Source organism: Bufo gargarizans, chromosome 4 (assembly GCF_014858855.1).
Source record: "Bufo gargarizans isolate SCDJY-AF-19 chromosome 4, ASM1485885v1, whole genome shotgun sequence".
Lineage (NCBI taxonomy): Eukaryota > Metazoa > Chordata > Amphibia > Anura > Bufonidae > Bufo > Bufo gargarizans.
Window position 1 is genome coordinate 264,361,200 of NC_058083.1, and position 19,855 is coordinate 264,381,054.

The following is a 19,855-nucleotide window of genomic DNA, read 5'->3' on the forward strand; positions in this document are numbered from 1 at the left end:
TGAAGAGCAAGCCGTAAGCAAAGTCCGAACGGATGGCTAAACCGAAGCAGGGTCTTGCGGAGACAGAGGTCAGGAACCAGAAGGGTAGTCAGACGAAGCCAGGAACAGGAACCAACGGGGTAGTCAGACGAAGCCGGAATCAGGAACCAACGGGGTAGTCAGACGAAGCCGGAATCAGGAACCAACGGGGTAGTCAGACGAGGCCAGGATCAGGAACCAGAAGCAGCAGCAGTCTTGGAAGCATGTGAACACAGGAGGACCAAGCAAGGAACTGAAGCCACAGACCTCCTATATATATGAGCTAGGCATCCAGCTCCTCCCAGTGGGAAGGAGGAGCCGCAGGGTGGGAGGCTACAAGAAAACCCAGAAACCAAGATGGCCGCCAGCACATGTCAAACGAAGGGAACAGCAAGGAGGTAAGACCATGACAGTACCTCCCCCTCAAGGGCCCCTCCTCCGCGGAGTAAGGAACGGTTTCTGAGGGAAGCGTGCGTGGAAGGCTCGGAGCAAGACAGGAGCATGGACATCTGCGGAGGGAACCCAGGAACGCTCCTCTGGACCATAACCACGCCAATGGACCAAAAACTGCACCCGGCCGCGGACCAGGCGTGAGTCCAGGATATTGCTCACCTCATACTCCTCACGATTGCCCACTTGGACCGGACGAGGCCGAGGAATCGAGGAAGTGAAACGATTACACACCAGTGGCTTCAACAGGGAGACATGAAACACGTTGGAGATCCGCATGCCAGGAGGAAGCGCAAGGGCATAGGCTACCGGGTTTACCCTGCGAAGCACTCGGAAGGGACCAACAAAGCGAGGCGCCAGCTTGGGAGTGGGCACTCGAAGGTTGAGGTTGCGGGTGGACAACCATACGCGGTCTCCGACCTGGTAGGAAGGAGCGGGCGCTCGTCTGCGATCAGCCTGGAGTTTCTGGCGCTGCGCAGAGACCTCAAGGGACCTCTGGATCTGTACCCAAGAAGCACGTAGGACGGAAAGGTGATCCTCCACAGCCGGAATATCCTGGGGAGAGAATACCTCCGGTAACACGGCAGGTTGGAACCCATAATTGGCCATGAAGGGAGACGTCCCAGAGGAAGAGTTCACCGCCGTGTTCCTGGCAAACTCAGCCCAAGGCAGGAGGTCAACCCAATTGTCTTGGTGATCGGAGACATAGCAACGAAGGAATTGCTCCAAGGCCTGATTGGATCGTTCTGCGGCCCCATTGGACTGAGGGTGGTAGGCCGAGGAGAAAGAGAGATGAATCCCCAACTGGGAGCAAAAGGCGCGCCAGAACCTGGACACTGACTCCCCCGATCCGACACAATCTCCTTGGGCAAACCGTGCAACCGGAAGACCTCCCTGGCAAAAATCGAGGCCAACTCTTGTGCAGAGGGTAACTTCTTGAGAGGAACACAGTGGCACATTTTGGAAAACCGATCCACAATCATGAGAATGACCGTATGGCCTCGGGATGCAGGGAGGTCCACAATGAAATCCATCCCCAGGTGTGACCATGGACGCTCCCCGGTGGCTATGGGTTGCAAAAGGCCCAACGGAAGGTGCCGAGGGGACTTACTCTGGGCACAAACGGAGCATGCCGCTACATATGCGGCGATGTCGGAACGTAGAGAAGGCCACCAGAACAGACGTGAAACCGCCCAGGACAGCTGATTCTTTCCAGGGTGCCCCGCGGCCTTGGAGTTATGGTAGGTTCGCAACAACCGAGTGCGCAACTCCTCAGGCACAAAACATCTGCCGTTGGGTCTCCCAGAGGGAGCACCAGATTGAGCCGCCAAAATCTGCTCACCCAGAGGAGAAGTCAGGCTGGTGCGAATAGCGGCCAGGATCTGATTCGGGGGTATGACCGTAGTCGGAATCGACTCCTCCCCGGACAGCTCGGAGTACTGCCGTGATAAGGCATCCGCTCTGATGTTCTTGGAGCCGGGTAGGTAGGAGACCACGTAATTAAAACGTGACAAGAACAGAGCCCATCTGGCCTGACGTGGTGTCAATCTCTTGGCCTCAGAGAGGTAGGTCAGATTCTTGTGGTCCGTCAGGATGAGAACCGGAACCACCGAGCCCTCGAGCAAGTGCCTCCATTCTTTAAGGGCCTGCACGATGGCCAATAACTCCCTGTCACCAATCTGATAGTTGCACTCCGCGGAAGACAGTTTCCGGGAGTAAAACCCACAAGGAAGCAGAGGACCCTCTGGTGTTCTACGCTGAGACAGGAGGGCGCCTACTCCCGTCTCAGACGCGTCCACCTCGAGGACAAAAGGCAACCCAGGGTTGGGATGCGACAGAATAGGAGCCGACACAAAGGCGGACTTTAGAGCCTCAAAAGCTCGGATGGCCTCGAGCGGCCAGACCTGAGGATTACTGCCCTTCCTGGTCAGATCCGTGAGAGGCTTGGCTAGCATGGAAAAGTCCCTGATGAACTTCCGATAATAATTGGCGAAGCCCAAAAAGCGCTGCAGGGCACGAAGCCCACTGGGCTGGGGCCACTGTAAGACAGCCGAAACCTTCTCAGGATCCATGGAGAACCCCTCAGCGGAAATGATGTAACCTAAGAAGGTTACCTGGGATCGGTGAAATTCGCATTTCTCAAGCTTACCGAACAGCTTGTTCTCTCGTAAGCGTTGCAACACTCGTCTGACATCCAGAATGTGGGCCTCCATGGATGCAGAATATACCAAGATGTCATCCAAATAGACCACCACACACTGCTGCAACAGGTCACGGAAAACATCGTTGATGAATTCCTGGAAGACTGCGGGCGCATTGCACAACCCAAAGGGCATAACCAAGGATTCATAATGACCGGTCCTGGTGTTAAACGCGGTCTTCCACTCATCGCCCGCCTTGATCCTTACCAGGTTATATGCCGCCCTCAGGTCGAGTTTGGTAAAGACCGTGGCCCCTTTGAGGCGATCGAACAGCTCGGAAATCAAGGGTATCGGGTAAGCGTTCTTGATCGTGATGCGATTGAGACCCCTGTAATCGATGCAAGGCCTCAACTCGCCGCCCTTCTTTTTCACAAAGAAAAATCCAGCCCCTGCCGGGGACGAGGATTTGCGAATGTGTCCGCGTGAAAGCGCCTCCCTCACGTACTCCTCCATGGCCTCATTCTCCGCTACCGACAGTGGATAGACTTTGCCACGAGGAGGAACGGCACCGGATTGTAACTCTATGGCACAATCGTATGGGCGGTGCGGAGGTAGGGCAACCGCGCGCACCTTATCGAATACATCCCGGTACTCTTCGTATTCAGGAGGCAACAGAGAGTCCGAGGAAGTACACAGCAACTTGACAGGCCCATGGATGCAACTAGCCCCACACTGCGGTGACCACGAGAGGATCTCGACCGATCTCCAATCGAAAGTCGGATTATGCTTCTGGAGCCAGGGGTACCCCAAGACCACCGAGTAGTGTGGAGACGAAATAACCTGGAGACAGACCGACTCTCTGTGAACGGCACCAATGGCTATCCCCACTGGAAGGGTCTCATGAGTCACGTGTGGCGGCAGAAGGGGTCTGCCGTCTATCGCCTCAAGAGCCAGTGGGGAACCTCGAGGCTGCAGAGGAATGGAATTGGCGGCAACGAACACTCTATCAATGAACAAACCACCAGCACCAGAGTCCACCAACGCCTGGGTCGTCACCGAGCCCCCGACCCAGGAGAGGACAACCGTGATCAGTGGTTTGTCAACACGGGAAACCGGGGATGAGGAGACTCCACCCAAGATCTGCCCCCGACAGGACCTCAGGTGCGAGCGTTCTCCCGGACGGTTCGGACATGCCAACCGAAAATGCCCACCGAGACCACAGTACATGCATCGGCCCTCGCGTCTCCGGAGTACCCTCTCCCCCTCAGACAGGCGAGCAAACCCCCGCTGCATGGGTTCACCCCCAGATAAGTCATCCCCAGGAGGCGTGGGAGGAGAGGGAGGCACGGGTGGGACAGCAAACGTAGGCGCCAATCTGTTAGGAGACCTCCGCAGGTTCTCCTTAAAGGAAGGTCTCTCCCTGAGTCTGGTGTCAATCAAAATCAGGAAAGAAATAAGAGACTCGAGCTCTACTGGTAGGTCCTTAGCTGCAACCTCATCCTTCAAGGCATCCGAGAGACCATGAGAGAAAGCAGCGACCAGAGCCTCATTATTCCAGCCCACCTCTGCTGCCAGGGTACGAAACACAATGGCGTATTCAGCTACGGATCGTGAACCCTGTCTGATGGACATAAGGAGCTTCGCAGCAGAGGCAGCACGAGCCGGCACATCGAATACCTTCCGAAGAGAAGCAACAAAACCGGAAAACTCGGCAACCACCGGATTGTTGTTCTCCCATAAAGGGCTGGCCCAGGCTAAGGCCTTGTCCGAGAGCAGCGAGATCAAGAAGCCCACCCTTGATCTCTCAGTAGGAAAGGCATGTGGCAGCAACTCGAAGTAAATGCCCACCTGGTTAAGGAAACCTCGGCACTGAGTTGGCTCTCCCCCAAAGCGCTGTGGAAGGGGGGCAGAACCGGTCATGCCCTGAAACACCACAGGCGCAGCAACAGGTGTCAGGGTAGACTCTGGCGCAACAACCGGAGCGGCAGTAGGAGCGGGCCCAGGAGCGACAACCGACCCATCGGCAACGGAAGCTAAATGAGCCGTGCGTTCAAGCAGGGTTTGCAACGCCACAGCGAACCGACCCAACAGGTGATCCTGCTGATCAAGTCTGGCAACCAGCGTAGGTAGCGAGGGTGGCCCTGTACCGTCAGAATTCATGGCTTGGTCCTAATGTCAAGGAACCATGAACCAGACGTACAACAAGAGATAAGTGGAAAATAAGAAGGTTTTATTGAAGAGCAAGCCGTAAGCAAAGTCCGAACGGATGGCTAAACCGAAGCAGGGTCTTGCGGAGACAGAGGTCAGGAACCAGAAGGGTAGTCAGACGAAGCCAGGAACAGGAACCAACGGGGTAGTCAGACGAAGCCGGAATCAGGAACCAACGGGGTAGTCAGACGAAGCCGGAATCAGGAACCAACGGGGTAGTCAGACGAGGCCAGGATCAGGAACCAGAAGCAGCAGCAGTCTTGGAAGCATGTGAACACAGGAGGACCAAGCAAGGAACTGAAGCCACAGACCTCCTATATATATGAGCTAGGCATCCAGCTCCTCCCAGTGGGAAGGAGGAGCCGCAGGGTGGGAGGCTACAAGAAAACCCAGAAACCAAGATGGCCGCCAGCAAATGTCAAACGAAGGGAACAGCAAGGAGGTAAGACCATGACAGATAGGTCATCAGTATCAGATCTGTGGGGGTCTGACTCCCAACAATCCGACCAATCAGCTGTTTGAAGAGACTGCAGCGCATGCGTTTGCTTCACTGTTTAAGTTGCAGCAGCATGTGGTGTAACTACAACTGCTCCAGAGGATAGGTCATCGATATGGGAAACCAAACAACCGTTGTTTATTACGTGTGGATTTGCCACACTGATCTGCATGCAGAAAATTTGCATCGTAATACAGTACGAACTAAGCAGATTTCATCTTCACATTGGGGAAGTTATTCCACATGTAAATTGACTTGTGGTATAGATTTTGAAATCTGCAGCAGGTCAATGCTTTCAGTAGATTTTCATTGAGGACTTCAACCTTTGTTTTCCAGAAACACAGCACATCTCCATGCTATTCTACTTGGAAAATCTGCATTGTGTGCGTGTAGCCTCAGGGTACTTACACTTAAGGGCTCTTTACAATGGCCAATTGTACAGACAGTTGTCGGGAAGGAAGTGTTCCTTCTCAGCAAGTGCCTGCTCATCAGTGGGGAAGAGCGCTGCATTTACATGCCGCGATCTCCTTCACAGTATGGGAGGATAGATTGCCAGGGGCGGACTAGGACCTTAAAGGGGCCATGGAAAAAACTAAAAGTGGCCCCAATGTTGTATGTGGGTACAAATTGACAGAAGGTGGGGCAACACAAGTAGATGGGGCCAATACAGGTTGACAAGTTAAGTAATACCATTTTCTGTCCTCCGTATCCAGTTGTCTCCACCAAGCCAGCCCTACCTTCAGCATGCTGCCTAGACTTCCTCTAATAATGACCTTTATAGTTCCCCCAGTAGCATATACCTGGCCAACGGCAGTGAGAGGGCTCAGGTGGCCATATGGGGTCTAAGGTCTATGGCCAGTCTGTCCCTGTAGATCGCTAATGCTATCGCTCATCCCCATACAGACTTGTTGTTTGCCGACAACAGAGGCTAGTTACACAGCAAACAATGATTTAGTTGGCAAACGACGATTTAGGGGCCTACACAAATGATCCAATTAAGCAATGAACGAGCATCACGAGCGGCACATTTACACCGGCAGATAGTCACTAAAAAGGATTCCTATAAACGCTCGTTAGAAATTATCTGGTGGATTTTCAGTAAGGCTACTTTCACACTAGCGTTTCTCTTTTTTGGTATTGAGATCCGGCAGAGGATACCGGAGAAAAACGCTTCAGTTATGTCCCTATTCATTGTCAATAGGGACAAAATGGAACTGAACAGAACGGAATGCTCCAAAATGCAATCCATTCCATTTGGTTGTTCTCCCATACGGGAGAGCAAACCACAGCAAGCTGTGATTTTCTTTCCGCCATGGGATGCGAAGCAAAACGGCATGACCCGCAATGCAAGTCAATGGGGACGGATTTGTTTTCTCTGACGCAATAGAAAACTGATCTGTTCCCCATTGACTTTCAATGGTGTTCATGACAGATCCACCCTTGCTATGTTAAAGATAATACAACCGAATCAGTTAATAACCGGATCAGGCTAAAGCACAAGTGTGAAAGTAGCCTAAAGGGCTCTTTAGAAAAGTAGATGGCAGGAAGGAAAGCGATTTTGTTTACACTGACAATAATACATTCAGAAGCAGTTTGCAGTCAATCATCCATCACGTATTTTTCACAAATAATTAAAATGTTATGTTGTATATTTGTTGCTGCTGTATATTAATTATATCAGAAGCTGCATTTTATCAAATATGTTCTAAACACCTACCTATTTGGCCGCACTGAGGCTAACATTCATTTCAGGGGGTTCATAGAATGTTCTGAGAATTTAGTGTTGTATTTCATATATATGGGTTATTTTGCTGAATATTTTACCAGACTTAAGGGCTCATGCACGCGACCCTTGCTGTTTTGAGGTCTGTTTTTCACGGATACGTTGTTCCGTATCTGAGTTTTTTTTTCTCTGATTTAAGTCCTCTTCCGTTCCGTTATTCCACAAAACATATCCGTATGTGATCCGTTTTTTGCGGATCGGAAACGAAAACAGTAACTTATTAATCACCAAACACATGAGCAATATGGGCTGGGCATAGCATTTCTACAGTATGGATCCGCAAAATACGGATGAAATGCGGATGACATACGCATGTGTTCCGTGTGCGTTCCATATTTTTTGTGGACCCATTGACTTGAATCGGGCCTCGGACCATGATTTTTGGACAATAATAGGACATGCACTACTTGCGGTACGGAAATATGGAAACGGAATGCACACGGAGTACCCTCCGTTGTTTTTGCGGACCCATTGAAGTGAATGGTTCCACATACGGTCCGCAAAACGAACGGAACGGAAGCTGAAAGAAAATACGTTCGTGTGCATGAGCCCTTAAAGGGATTGTTGGGAGTTTCAAAACTTCAGAAGATCAAAAAAGCTTATTAAACCAGAATAAAGCTTTACCCGGCAAACATAAGCCATACATCAAAATGATCATTATGGAAAGGGGACGTACTTTTAAAAAGGTTTTCCCTTTTTTTTAATACATTTTCCTGAGTATAAAAAGTAACAACAAAAAATACTAATAAAAATCCCTAGGTATCACCAAAAAAGTATATATTTTCTTTTTCCTTATACAGTATATGGTTTTGTGCATATTCTTTGCAGCCCAAGAAGGCACTGGATATCCTGCCAACATGTATGTTTTATGTAGAAGCACTATAGGTTCTATACAACCAGGGTCAGACTGGCCCATCAGAGTACCAGAGGACCAGGTGCTAATACCGTAATAGGACCCCAAAGAACCAGGAGAAAGAAAACATTTGGCTGCTTTTGACTCTACTTGCCACTATGGTCTATTTATATGATTCAAAATCTGTCAAACAGGCGATTGGCTTGGGCGGCGCGGCCCTGCAGATGAGTTGGGGGAAGTGGCGGTGGCAGCAGCAGAGCCGAGGGAAATGAGCGTTTCCATTGTGGAAGCACTCATCTCTCTACATTCATCTGTTAATTGCTGCGGCCAGGCAGGGGAGAGGCATCTCCCTTCCCTGTTCCTCTGGTAGACTGCAGGCACTAGGCCTTTAGCACAATGCTGTTGGGCACAAAATGGGGGAGAGGATCACTATGGGGGCACTATATAGGAACATTTTTACTATCACACAGAACGGGAGCATTTTTGTACTAGTTCATATTATTAGGGGGAATTTTTTGGCCGTCTCAATTTTCGCCTCCGGCAGCAGAAAGCTTTTAACACGGCAGTGGCACAGGGATCACTATGTGGCAGCTGGGCTGGAGGCACGCTCTATGCAAGAGAGGAGATGCTCCAGCTCCTCCCCTGCCCTTTGCAGAGGGAGGATTCAGAGCGCGGCAGCACCAGCCACCATGCTGCACCAGGCATCTATAACCATGGTGGTGGCTGAAATGGTAGGAGGGCGTCCAAGGGGGCAGCAGGCCGCAGACGAGTGGTGGGGATGGGGAGATGACAGTTCTCGAGCAGTTTCAGGGGGAGGAGCTTCCTGACTGGTGGGATGGTGTTTGTTGGAAGTGGCCTATTATATGTAGGAAGTGCTTCTAATAATGGGCAGGGCCTAAAATTTGGCACAGTGTACTATGTACACCGCATTTATTATACTCAGATCCCCCTAAGAAAAATTTCTGGTTGCTCCTTTGCTTGTGTCCCATCATTTCAGCTACAGCAGCAGAACAAAAAACATTGGTCGTAGGAGTATGTCAATTTAAGCCTTGTCTGCAGCTGTTCGACTTGTGGTAAAGGTGGCAGTGGTACAGTGCTTGAAGTCACTGAACTCTTAAGTACTCATCATACTGTATACTATGTATAAAGTAACTACATAGTAAATCAAATACAAGAAATACATTAAAACTATAAAATAGATGTTTGATCCACAACTGTATATTTAAAAGTACTTTTTGCTTGAGAGAAAGCTTTACATATATTCTGTATTGTGCAAAACAATTATTTTTTTTCCCTTTCTTTTTAATTTAATTTACTCATACTGCATGTTTAATTAGTAAGACTTTAATCAAAACATTCTTTCAGTAATTTGTTGAATATTAAACAAAATGCAGTGCACATATTAATGCTATATCAAGATAATGAAATGCATATTTTATTCAGATGCCAGAGAGCTTTGAAGAAGAGCCGGTAGTGTTGCGTCATCAGACGCTAAGCGCGCTCACAGCAGACGATCTTCCTCCTCTCCAAATAGAGGTAACAGTTCATATTAAGTTCGGATGCATAAAACACATATCTTTGATGCAGAAGTTCATAATTTTCCATCAATATCTTGCCCTCCTTGTATACAAGCTATATGTTGCACCACAGAAAACCACAATTCTAAAATAACAGTTTATGAACTAAAGCAAATATCAAAATAATTTTTTTTTTTTTTTTAGATTGTTTTAATTGTTTTGGTTTTGGGTGATTTTATATAGTGACAGACTTCACTACATATTTTTACCAATACCCTGTCACACAATGCTAGTCCCATTTAAAGGGAACCTGGCACAGTAAAAATGATGCCTCATCTGCAGGCAGGATATTATAGAGCAGGAGGAGCTTAGCAGAATGATGTTCAGATGTGTGTGAAAAGATTCAGTATAACTTGTATTTCATTGAATCAAATTCCTGCTTATTCTACGATTAGTTGTCGAGTGGTCGTTCCTTCTCAATCCTACAGGGAAGGCTGTTAGTCACTGAGTTGGACCGCCCACTGGACTACTAACAATAACTTACCAGAAAGTTATACTGAATCTTTTTTTGCAAATCTATATATCAATAAAACACCACGATCAATGTGACAGGTTCTGTTTATAAAACCCATGAGTTTTTCATATGGTTATTTGATGAGTACAACCCCTTCCTTTAAACCAATTTTTTATTTACTGTATAACTTATTAATATTTTGCGCTGTTATTCTCCTGAGCAATGATGCTTTGATGCTAGGGTACTGAGTAGGAGAAAAGGTCCTGAGCTGTCTCAAGTGAACCCTCACTATAGGTATCTTTTTTTTTAGATAATTTCAAGATTACACAAAACACTCCAGATATTTGAGTGGAGGTGCTGATAGGCCATTTGGTTTTTAACACAGTAATAGTGAAACTTCCACACTATAAGATTTGTAATCACCATTCTATAGCTTTCTACTGAACCACTCTTCTGTCTTACTTCTATTGATCTACTCTTGGCAGTAAGCCTGATGAAGGTCAGTTGACCGATTACGTTTTCCAGCAATGAGTTAATTTCAATAAAAACAATTGTGAATAAGAATCAGGATGTGTGGAACTTTAGCAGCTTTTTTAGAAAGAGGCATCAAAACTTAGTTGTGTGGAACAATTGTCTCCTAATAATTGGCTCTTTTTTGTGTTTATGCTTTGTGTATAGGCTACTTAGATGCCCTTTAAAAATGCTTTGCAGGATTTATGCAACTTGTTGATAGACTACTTGAAGTATCCATTTATATAGAATATTTATTTATAATGACAGGTGACAAAGCTCCATGAAGAGTATGATGCTGCTGTCAGTCATAAGCACCAACTTGAGGAAGAATTGCAGTCACACAAGGAGAAGCTTCAGGCAGCTGTAAATACGCTGGACAGGTCTGTTAGTTCATCATTTCAAATAATATACTATATCATTCACTTACATATCAGCATCTGTGAGCTAGACTTTTGGTTACTCTATTAGTTAACTGTTTTTATTAATGTTTTTAAGATTGAAAATTCAAGAACAAGAATGGAGAGAGCATTTGAAGCAAAGTAACATTAGTGATCTACTGACAAACTGTCTGCTGGCGGCAGCTTTTATCACATATTGCCCTGCCCTCAGTGTGGAAGGGAGGTAAGAAATTAAATATCCTGTTTAAAAGACTTTAATTAAGCTGTTGTTCTGTTATCATAAAATAGTAATGATATGCACAATAATATATTTAAGAATATTTTTATGTGCTGCATTTTATTTTAGGAGGAGAGTTACTGATTTGCTGTACAAAGTCTGTGAGAGCTGTGATCTTCCCCTTCCACAGAGAACGCTCCTGAAGGACCTGCCTCTCATTCAGTTCATGCAGTCTCCGGTAATGTACTTATTGCAAAATGTTGCCATTAATGTTTCCAATTATGTCTTTTTATAATTTGAGGCTCAATAATTGTTTAAAAGACAATGCTAACGGTCCTATTTTCTGTAGTTAAAATAGTGTTTTTTCTTTTCTAGATTGAAATCAAGACATTGGAGAAGAGGGGCCTTCCAACAAATCCTCTCGCTTTGAATAATTCATGCATTTTTTCAAATACAACAGCCAGTAATTCTTGGGTCTTAGTGAGCGATCCCACAGGACAGGCTATTAACTGGATTAAAGGCCACTTGCCAGAAGATACAGTTGAAACAATGTACAATGTAAGAATGAAAAATTAAAAATATTTCTTTACAGTATACAGTACGTAGTACTATAAGGTGCTTACAGTATATAGTGCTGTTGAAAAGTATAGGTGTGTATATTATACAAAGGGGCATATTCACTACTGGTTTACTATCGAGCAGTACACCAGTATTAAGTTTTAGTGTAGCATTCATCGTTGCACATAACTTGAAGAATATGTGGGAGCTGGTAAGTTACACCAGACTGAACCTCTGCACACCTTTTCTGTCTGGCTTAAAGGCTATGGACACCTTTAGGGGCATTTTTTTAATTATGCATTTTATTCTGGGCTTAAAAACACTTCCTTTTTTTAATTGAAAAATGTTAACAGTTTTCCCTCTACAGCTTTTAGTTTCTATGCATTTGCAGACTAGCAGGCTTTCTGTTCATAGTAAATTCCCTCAGACAGCTCTGATTGCTCAGTCTGTAGCCCTGAACTCCTGACAGCTCATAAACACTCAATATTGCTCACTTATTATCAAACTGATAAGTATTAAGCTATGAAGAGTGTTTAGGACCTGCCAAGAGTTCAGAAATAAGAAAAACAGACTAAGCTAGCTTTAGTATAGATATTATATGCTTACTCTCACATGTAAATAACCAAGTGATTTGATCATTTTCAGACTCTGCTTTCTGAGATGGACACATGCCTGACAGTCGGACAGTCCCTTTTGCTGACTTATTGTGAAATACAAGACCTATCTCGTGATATTCGCCTTGGGCAGATTCTCCGTTCTAAAAGAGAATTTATGCAGCATATTTTGCCATTCAAAATGATGGTAGGGGCTGTCACAAATGCATCTTTTTATGTAATGTAATAAAACAAAATATCTGTAAAGCATGTAATGTACATAGCTTGTAATGGAGTATTAAAGGTATTATCCCAAGATTTCAAGATATTTTCTAACCACAGGATAGGTGATAAGTGGCTGATCGGTGGGGATCAGTCCGATGGAACACCCATGTATGAATGGAGTGGTGGTCAACTCTATGGGACAGAAGGAGCAGTGTGCTCTGTTATCCTGGCCAGTCCGATAGAGATAAATGGCGTGGCAACTTGCATGTTCAACCGGGACTCCATTTAACCACTTTAAACTGAAATGAGAGATAATGACCAATGTAACTAGGCTATTTTCTCCTACTTTTTACAGGTGGGGGAACATGAAGTAGAATGCCACCCTTCTTTCCGTCTTTTCCTGCATACAACCAAAATGCCACAAGAAGTTCCTCCAGAAGTAGCCTCTTTCTGCACCATACTGTACTTCTATCAGGACAGAGAAGGATTAGTAGAGCAGCTGTTGGACAGATTTGTTGAACTAGAAAAGCCTAGACTAAAAGAGGAACACCTACAACTCAAACAGGTAATTTTTTAAATAACTGTCTGTTATTGTGTGTTATTAAAATAAAAAAGTCTAACAAACAGCCTTACCCATCTATTATCAGGAGTGCTTGAACAACATGGTGACACTGTCAGCTTTGAAAGAAAAAATAATAGCAACTCTGCAAACTCATGACTCACTCTTGCACAGTTTATCGGTTACTAAGAAGTTGGGAGACTTGACACTGCAGCATGAAGAAGCCACAGAAATGTATGTTCAATAAGCCTATGTCTTCTCTGTAGTAGAGTCTGCTAATAAAATACAGGTCTAGACTTCTCTAAACCCCATACATGTAGCATCATCTTGAGAGTAAAGAATAAATACAAAAATGCAGAAAAACAGAAAAAGAAAAAATATCAATCGTTCACCTTAATCACTTTTTCCATAGGTACATGAAGACTGTTGCCTCAGAAGACAGCTTGTTACTTACAAGAGGAGGTTTCCGTGAGATCGCTGTACGGGGTGCTGTGATGTTTGACACTGCAAGAATGCTCCAGGAACTTAACAGAATGTATGACACCAGTTACAGACAGCTGCTGCAACTATTTGATGTATCGGTGGCTCATTCAGAAAGGTGAGTTCCAGATTTTGAATGATGTAGAACTGTGCACAGTGTGACAAGCAAACTCACGAAAACAGACGCTCACTCAAAAACTGAGAGCATACAAAGCTAAATGTAAAAATTCTAACAATAATTTAAGTGTCATTAGTGTCAGTGGGTCACCACTCATTACAATTCAATAAGGTCTCTTTCACACATCCGTGTCTGCAATGACATCCGTCAAGATGTCTGTGAAGGTTCTGTCAGGCTCGGACTGGCCCACAGGGGTACAGGGCAATCCCCCGGTGGGCCCCTGAGCAAGGTGGCCTCCTAGTCTCCAAACCCCTGCACAAGTGGCACATAACACATTAGATTGACTGCACTACATACATATATTCAATGTACAGCACCTCAACCAGCCTATGTTCATATAAAAAACATGTTAGAGTATTTATTATATTTGAATGTATCCGTACGGTGGGCCCCAAAATAAATTTTACTGGTGGGCCCTGGTTACCCCATGGGAGGTACATCATTGCTGCTAAGCACAATTCATAAACATGAACATGAGGTTCTTAGTATATATTTTGATCAAAATACATCGGTCTAACTGCCAACTGCCAACTTAACATTGGTCAGTATACAAGTTTGGTGCAGTACAACTTGGTGACCACTGATGCTCCAAATTGTTCCTGCAGGGACGACGACCCAACACTCCAGTAGCACCCCACCCCCTCTAAATTGACCTCAAAGAAGAATGAGATACAAGTTCTGTTCAGGTCAGGTTTACCTAGCACCAAAATGATCTGATACCTAGCATCTGATTCTGAGCCACTGGATATTCAGATGCTCAAAAGTCTTATAGGGCTGCATAAAGTAAAGGAAACACATACATAAAATATTATACACCAAAATATATTATTATAAAGCAAAAGAAGCCTGTAATATATTACCGTAGTGGGACTCTCATTTTGTTTTGCCTTGCTGTTTTAGGTATTCACTGAAAGGAATAGTGGCCTGTGTGACAAGTAACATATTCTCATATATATCAAGATCCTTGCTGGAAAAAGATAGGATGGTTTATGCCTTAATTGTCGCATTTGAGGTAAGCAGTTAGAGGAAAATGTATCTATTTTTATGTGCTGCAAATGTTAAATCTTCTGGTAACATATGGTTTATGCTAGGTGGAGGAGTCACTAGGACGAATAAGAGCAGGTGAGAGAGAATTCATCATGTCACCAGAGCTACGTGTCACAGTGCTACAAAGGATGAACAGTAAGATGTCGGAATCACGTCAGCAGGCAAAAAACCCATTTGACTGGATGAGTGAAGAGCAGTTTAAAAATGTGCAGGTAAGGGGATAGCATGGTGATATTATTGGTATAAAGGTAGATAATAAAAATGTGCAGGTAAGGGGATAGCCTGGTGATATTATTGGTATAAAGGTAGATAATAAAAATGTGCAGGTACGGGGATAGCATGGTGATATTATTGGTATAAAGGTAGATAATAAAAATGTACAGGTAAGGGGATAGCATGGTGATATTATTGGTATAAAGGTAGATAATAAAAATGTGCAGGTAAGGGGCTAGCATGGTGATATTATTGGTATAAAGGTAGATAATATAATAAAAATGTGCAGGTAAGGGGATAGCCTGGTGATATTATTGGTATAAAGGTAGATAATGAAAATGTGCAGGTAAGGGGATAGCATGGTGATATTATTGGTATAAAGGTAGATAATAAAAATGTGCAGGTAAGGGGATAGCCTGGTGATATTATTGGTATAAAGGTAGATAATAAAAATGTGCAGGTAAGGGGATAGCCTGGTGATATTATTGGTATAAAGGTAGATAATAAAAATGTGCAGGTAAGGGGATAGCATGGTGATATTATTGGTATAAAGGTAGATAATAAAAATGTGCAGGTAAGGGGATAGCATGGTGATATTATTGGTATAAAGGTAGATATAAAAATGTGCAGGTAAGGGGATAGCATGGTGATATTATTGGTATAAAGGTAGATAATAAAAATGTGCAGGTAAGGGGATAGCATGGTGATATTATTGGTATAAAGGTAGATAATAAAAATGTGCAGGTAAGGGGATAGCCTGGTGATATTATTGGTATAAAGGTAGATAATAACAATGTGCAGGTAAGGGGATAGCCTGGTGATATTATTGGTATAAAGGTAGATAATAAAAATGTGCAGGTAAGGGGATAGCATGGTGATATTATTGATATAAAGGTAGATAATAAAAATGTGCAGGTAAGGGGATAGCCTGGTGATATTATTGGTATAAAGGTAGATCATAAAAATGTGCAGGTAAGGGGATAGCCTGGTGATATTATTGGTATAAAGGTAGATAATAAAAATGTGCAGGTAAGGGGATAGCATGGTGATATTATTGGTATAAAGGTAGATCATAAAAATGTGCAGGTAAGGGGATAGCATGGTGATATTATTGGTATAAAGGTAGATCATAAAAATGTGCAGGTAAGGGGATAGCATGGTGATATTATTGGTATAAAGGTAGATAATAAAAATGTGCAGGTAAGGGGATAGCCTGGTGATATTATTGGTATAAAGGTAGATAATAACAATGTGCAGGTAAGGGGATAGCCTGGTGATATTATTGGTATAAAGGTAGATAATAAAAATGTGCAGGTAAGGGGATAGCATGGTGATATTATTGGTATAAAGGTAGATCATAAAAATGTGCAGGTAAGGGGATAGCATGGTGATATTATTGGTATAAAGGTAGATAATAAAAATGTGCAGGTAAGGGGATAGCCTGGTGATATTATTGGTATAAAGGTAGATAATAACAATGTGCAGGTAAGTGGATAGCCTGGTGATATTATTGGTATAAAGGTAGATAATAAAAATGTGCAGGTAAGGGGATAGCATGGTGATATTATTGGTATAAAGGTAGATAATAAAAATGTGCAGGTAAGGGGATAGCCTGGTGATATTATTGGTATAAAGGTAGATCATAAAAATGTGCAGGTAAGGGGATAGCATGGTGATATTATTGGTATGAATGTAGATAATAAAAATGTGCAGGTAAGGGGATAGCATGGTGATATTATTGGTATGAATGTAGATAATAAAAATGTGCAGGTAAGGGGATAGCATGGTGATATTATTGGTATAAAGGTAGATAATAAAAATGTGCAGGTAAGGGGATAGCATGGTGATATTATTGGTATAAAGGTAGATAATAAAAATGTGCAGGTAAGGGGATAGCATGGTGATATTATTGGTATAAAGGTAGATAATAAAAATGTGCAGGTAAGGGGATAGCATGGTGATATTATTGGTATAAAGGTAGATAATAAAAATGTGCAGGTAAGGGGATAGCATGGTGATATTATTGGTATAAAGGTAGATAATAAAAATGTGCAGGTAAGGGGATAGCATGGTGATATTATTGGTATAAAGGTAGATAATAAAAATGTGCAGGTAAGGGGATAGCCTGGTGATATTATTGGTATAAAGGTAGATAATAAAAATGTGCAGGTAAGGGGATAGCCTGGTGATATTATTGGTATAAAGGTAGATAATAAAAATGTGCAGGTAAGGGGATAGCATGGTGATATTATTGGTATAAAGGTAGATAATAAAAATGTGCAGGTAAGGGGATAGCATGGTGATATTATTGGTATAAAGGTAGATATAAAAATGTGCAGGTAAGGGGATAGCATGGTGATATTATTGGTATAAAGGTAGATAATAAAAATGTGCAGGTAAGGGGATAGCATGGTGATATTATTGGTATAAAGGTAGATAATAAAAATGTGCAGGTAAGGGGATAGCCTGGTGATATTATTGGTATAAAGGTAGATAATAACAATGTGCAGGTAAGGGGATAGCCTGGTGATATTATTGGTATAAAGGTAGATAATAAAAATGTGCAGGTAAGGGGATAGCATGGTGATATTATTGGTATAAAGGTAGATAATAAAAATGTGCAGGTAAGGGGATAGCCTGGTGATATTATTGGTATAAAGGTAGATCATAAAAATGTGCAGGTAAGGGGATAGCCTGGTGATATTATTGGTATAAAGGTAGATAATAAAAATGTGCAGGTAAGGGGATAGCATGGTGATATTATTGGTATAAAGGTAGATCATAAAAATGTGCAGGTAAGGGGATAGCATGGTGATATTATTGGTATAAAGGTAGATCATAAAAATGTGCAGGTAAGGGGATAGCATGGTGATATTATTGGTATAAAGGTAGATAATAAAAATGTGCAGGTAAGGGGATAGCATGGTGATATTATTGGTATAAAGGTAGATAATAACAATGTGCAGGTAAGGGGATAGCCTGGTGATATTATTGGTATAAAGGTAGATAATAAAAATGTGCAGGTAAGGGGATAGCATGGTGATATTATTGGTATAAAGGTAGATAATAAAAATGTGCAGGTAAGGGGATAGCATGGTGATATTATTGGTATAAAGGTAGATAATAAAAATGTGCAGGTAAGGGGATAGCATGGTGATATTATTGGTATAAAGGTAGATAATAAAAATGTGCAGGTAAGGGGATAGCATGGTGATATTATTGGTATAAAGGTAGATAATAAAAATGTGCAGGTAAGGGGATAGCATGGTGATATTATTGGTATAAAGGTAGATAATAAAAATGTGCAGGTAAGGGGATAGCATGGTGATATTATTGGTATAAAGGTAGATAATAAAAATGTGCAGGTAAGGGGATAGCATGGTGATATTATTGGTATAAAGGTAGATAATAAAAATGTGCAGGTAAGGGGATAGCATGGTGATATTATTGGTATAAAGGTAGATAATAAAAATGTGCAGGTAAGGAATAGCATGGTGATATTATTGGTATAAAGGTAGATAATATAAATGTGCAGGTAAGGGGATAGCATGGTGATATTATTGGTATAAAGGTAGATAATAAAAATGTGCAGGTAAGGGGATAGCATGGTGATATTATTGGTATAAAGGTAGATAATAAAAATGCTATGAAGGCATTAAAGGAATTCTGGCACCAAGGTTATGCCAGTGATGCATGCTCTGGAGTCCTTGATGTTCATAAGATGGCAGTCCTTGCATTTGATCTCTATGCAAGAACACCTCAGGAAACAAATATATTTTATCTTTAATTTATCTTTCTTAAAAATAAAAATAAACTATATTCAAGACAAGAGTTTACATCATTGATCTCCGACCTGCGGCTCTTCAGCTGTTAAAAGAACTCTCATCATGTCTGCGGCTATCAGGAGCTTTAGTCACTGGTCCACATAGAGCTCTGCGTACTGCGCCAAGTTTAAACATATTTATTCACAGGACGGGATAAGAACTTGACTGTTAAGGCTACTTTCACACTTGCGTTTGGTGTGGATCTGTCATGGATCTGCACAAACGCATCAGTTCAGATAATATAACCGCATGCATCCGTTCAGAACGGATCAGTTTTAAAGATAATACAAACGGATCCGTCTTGAACACTATTGAAAGTCAATGGGGTACGGATCCATTTCTATTGTGCCATATTATGTCAGTGAAAACGGATCCAGCCCCATTGCCTTACATTGTGTGCCAGGACGGATCCGTTTGGCGCAGTTTTGTCAGGCGGACACAAAAACGCTGCAAGTAGTGTTTTGGTGTCCGTCTCCAAAGCGGAATGGAGACGGAACGGAGGCAAACTGATACATTCTGAGCGGATCCTTATCCATTCAGAATGCATTAAGGGCAAAACTGATTTGTTTTGGACTGCTTGTGAGAGGCCTGAACGGATCTCACAAACGGAAACCAAAACGCCAGTGTGAAAGCAGCCTAAGGGTCTGACTACTGGGTCACACACCAATCACAAAAATGGGGATCCTTTGTCTCCACATATGAATGGAAATGGGGTAGAACATGCGTGCTGCCACTCCACTCATCTGTATGGGAGTTCCAGAGATTGCCTTCTCTACGGATATCCCATAGAGATAAATGGAGTGGCAGTAAGCATGCTTGATCTCCAGTCCATTCATATGAAGAAACACAGGACCCCCGTTCTCACGATTGGTTTGCCATTGGTTGGACCCCACCAATCAAATTCTTATCTCCTATCCTGTAGATAGGGGAAATGTTTAATCTTTGGCACAATCCCAATGAGTGCCATAGACCGTAGAAGTATAATGTTATGCATGTTTGATAAGCAATGCGTATATATATTTTATATTGTGTGATTATTTTAGTATTCCTGAAAGCGCTGATTTAGGTAG

At 43.3% G+C, this 19,855-nt stretch overlaps 1 protein-coding gene across 2 annotated transcripts in view; it reads left to right on the forward strand.

Moving 5' to 3' along the window:
• The window catches only part of LOC122934573 (dynein axonemal heavy chain 5-like), a 266,469-nt gene that overhangs the window by 217,067 nt on the left and 29,547 nt on the right, over positions 1-19,855 (forward strand). For both annotated transcript variants that reach the window (XM_044290144.1, XM_044290145.1), the window contains 11 exons: positions 9,393-9,485; positions 10,761-10,873; positions 10,989-11,114; positions 11,238-11,346; positions 11,484-11,666; positions 12,312-12,467; positions 12,840-13,049; positions 13,132-13,277; positions 13,456-13,641; positions 14,602-14,713; positions 14,793-14,960. In XM_044290144.1, coding sequence (XP_044146079.1) covers positions 9,393-9,485; positions 10,761-10,873; positions 10,989-11,114; positions 11,238-11,346; positions 11,484-11,666; positions 12,312-12,467; positions 12,840-13,049; positions 13,132-13,277; positions 13,456-13,641; positions 14,602-14,713; positions 14,793-14,960 — 1,602 coding nt within the window. The remainder of the gene's footprint in view (positions 1-9,392; positions 9,486-10,760; positions 10,874-10,988; positions 11,115-11,237; positions 11,347-11,483; positions 11,667-12,311; positions 12,468-12,839; positions 13,050-13,131; positions 13,278-13,455; positions 13,642-14,601; positions 14,714-14,792; positions 14,961-19,855) is intronic.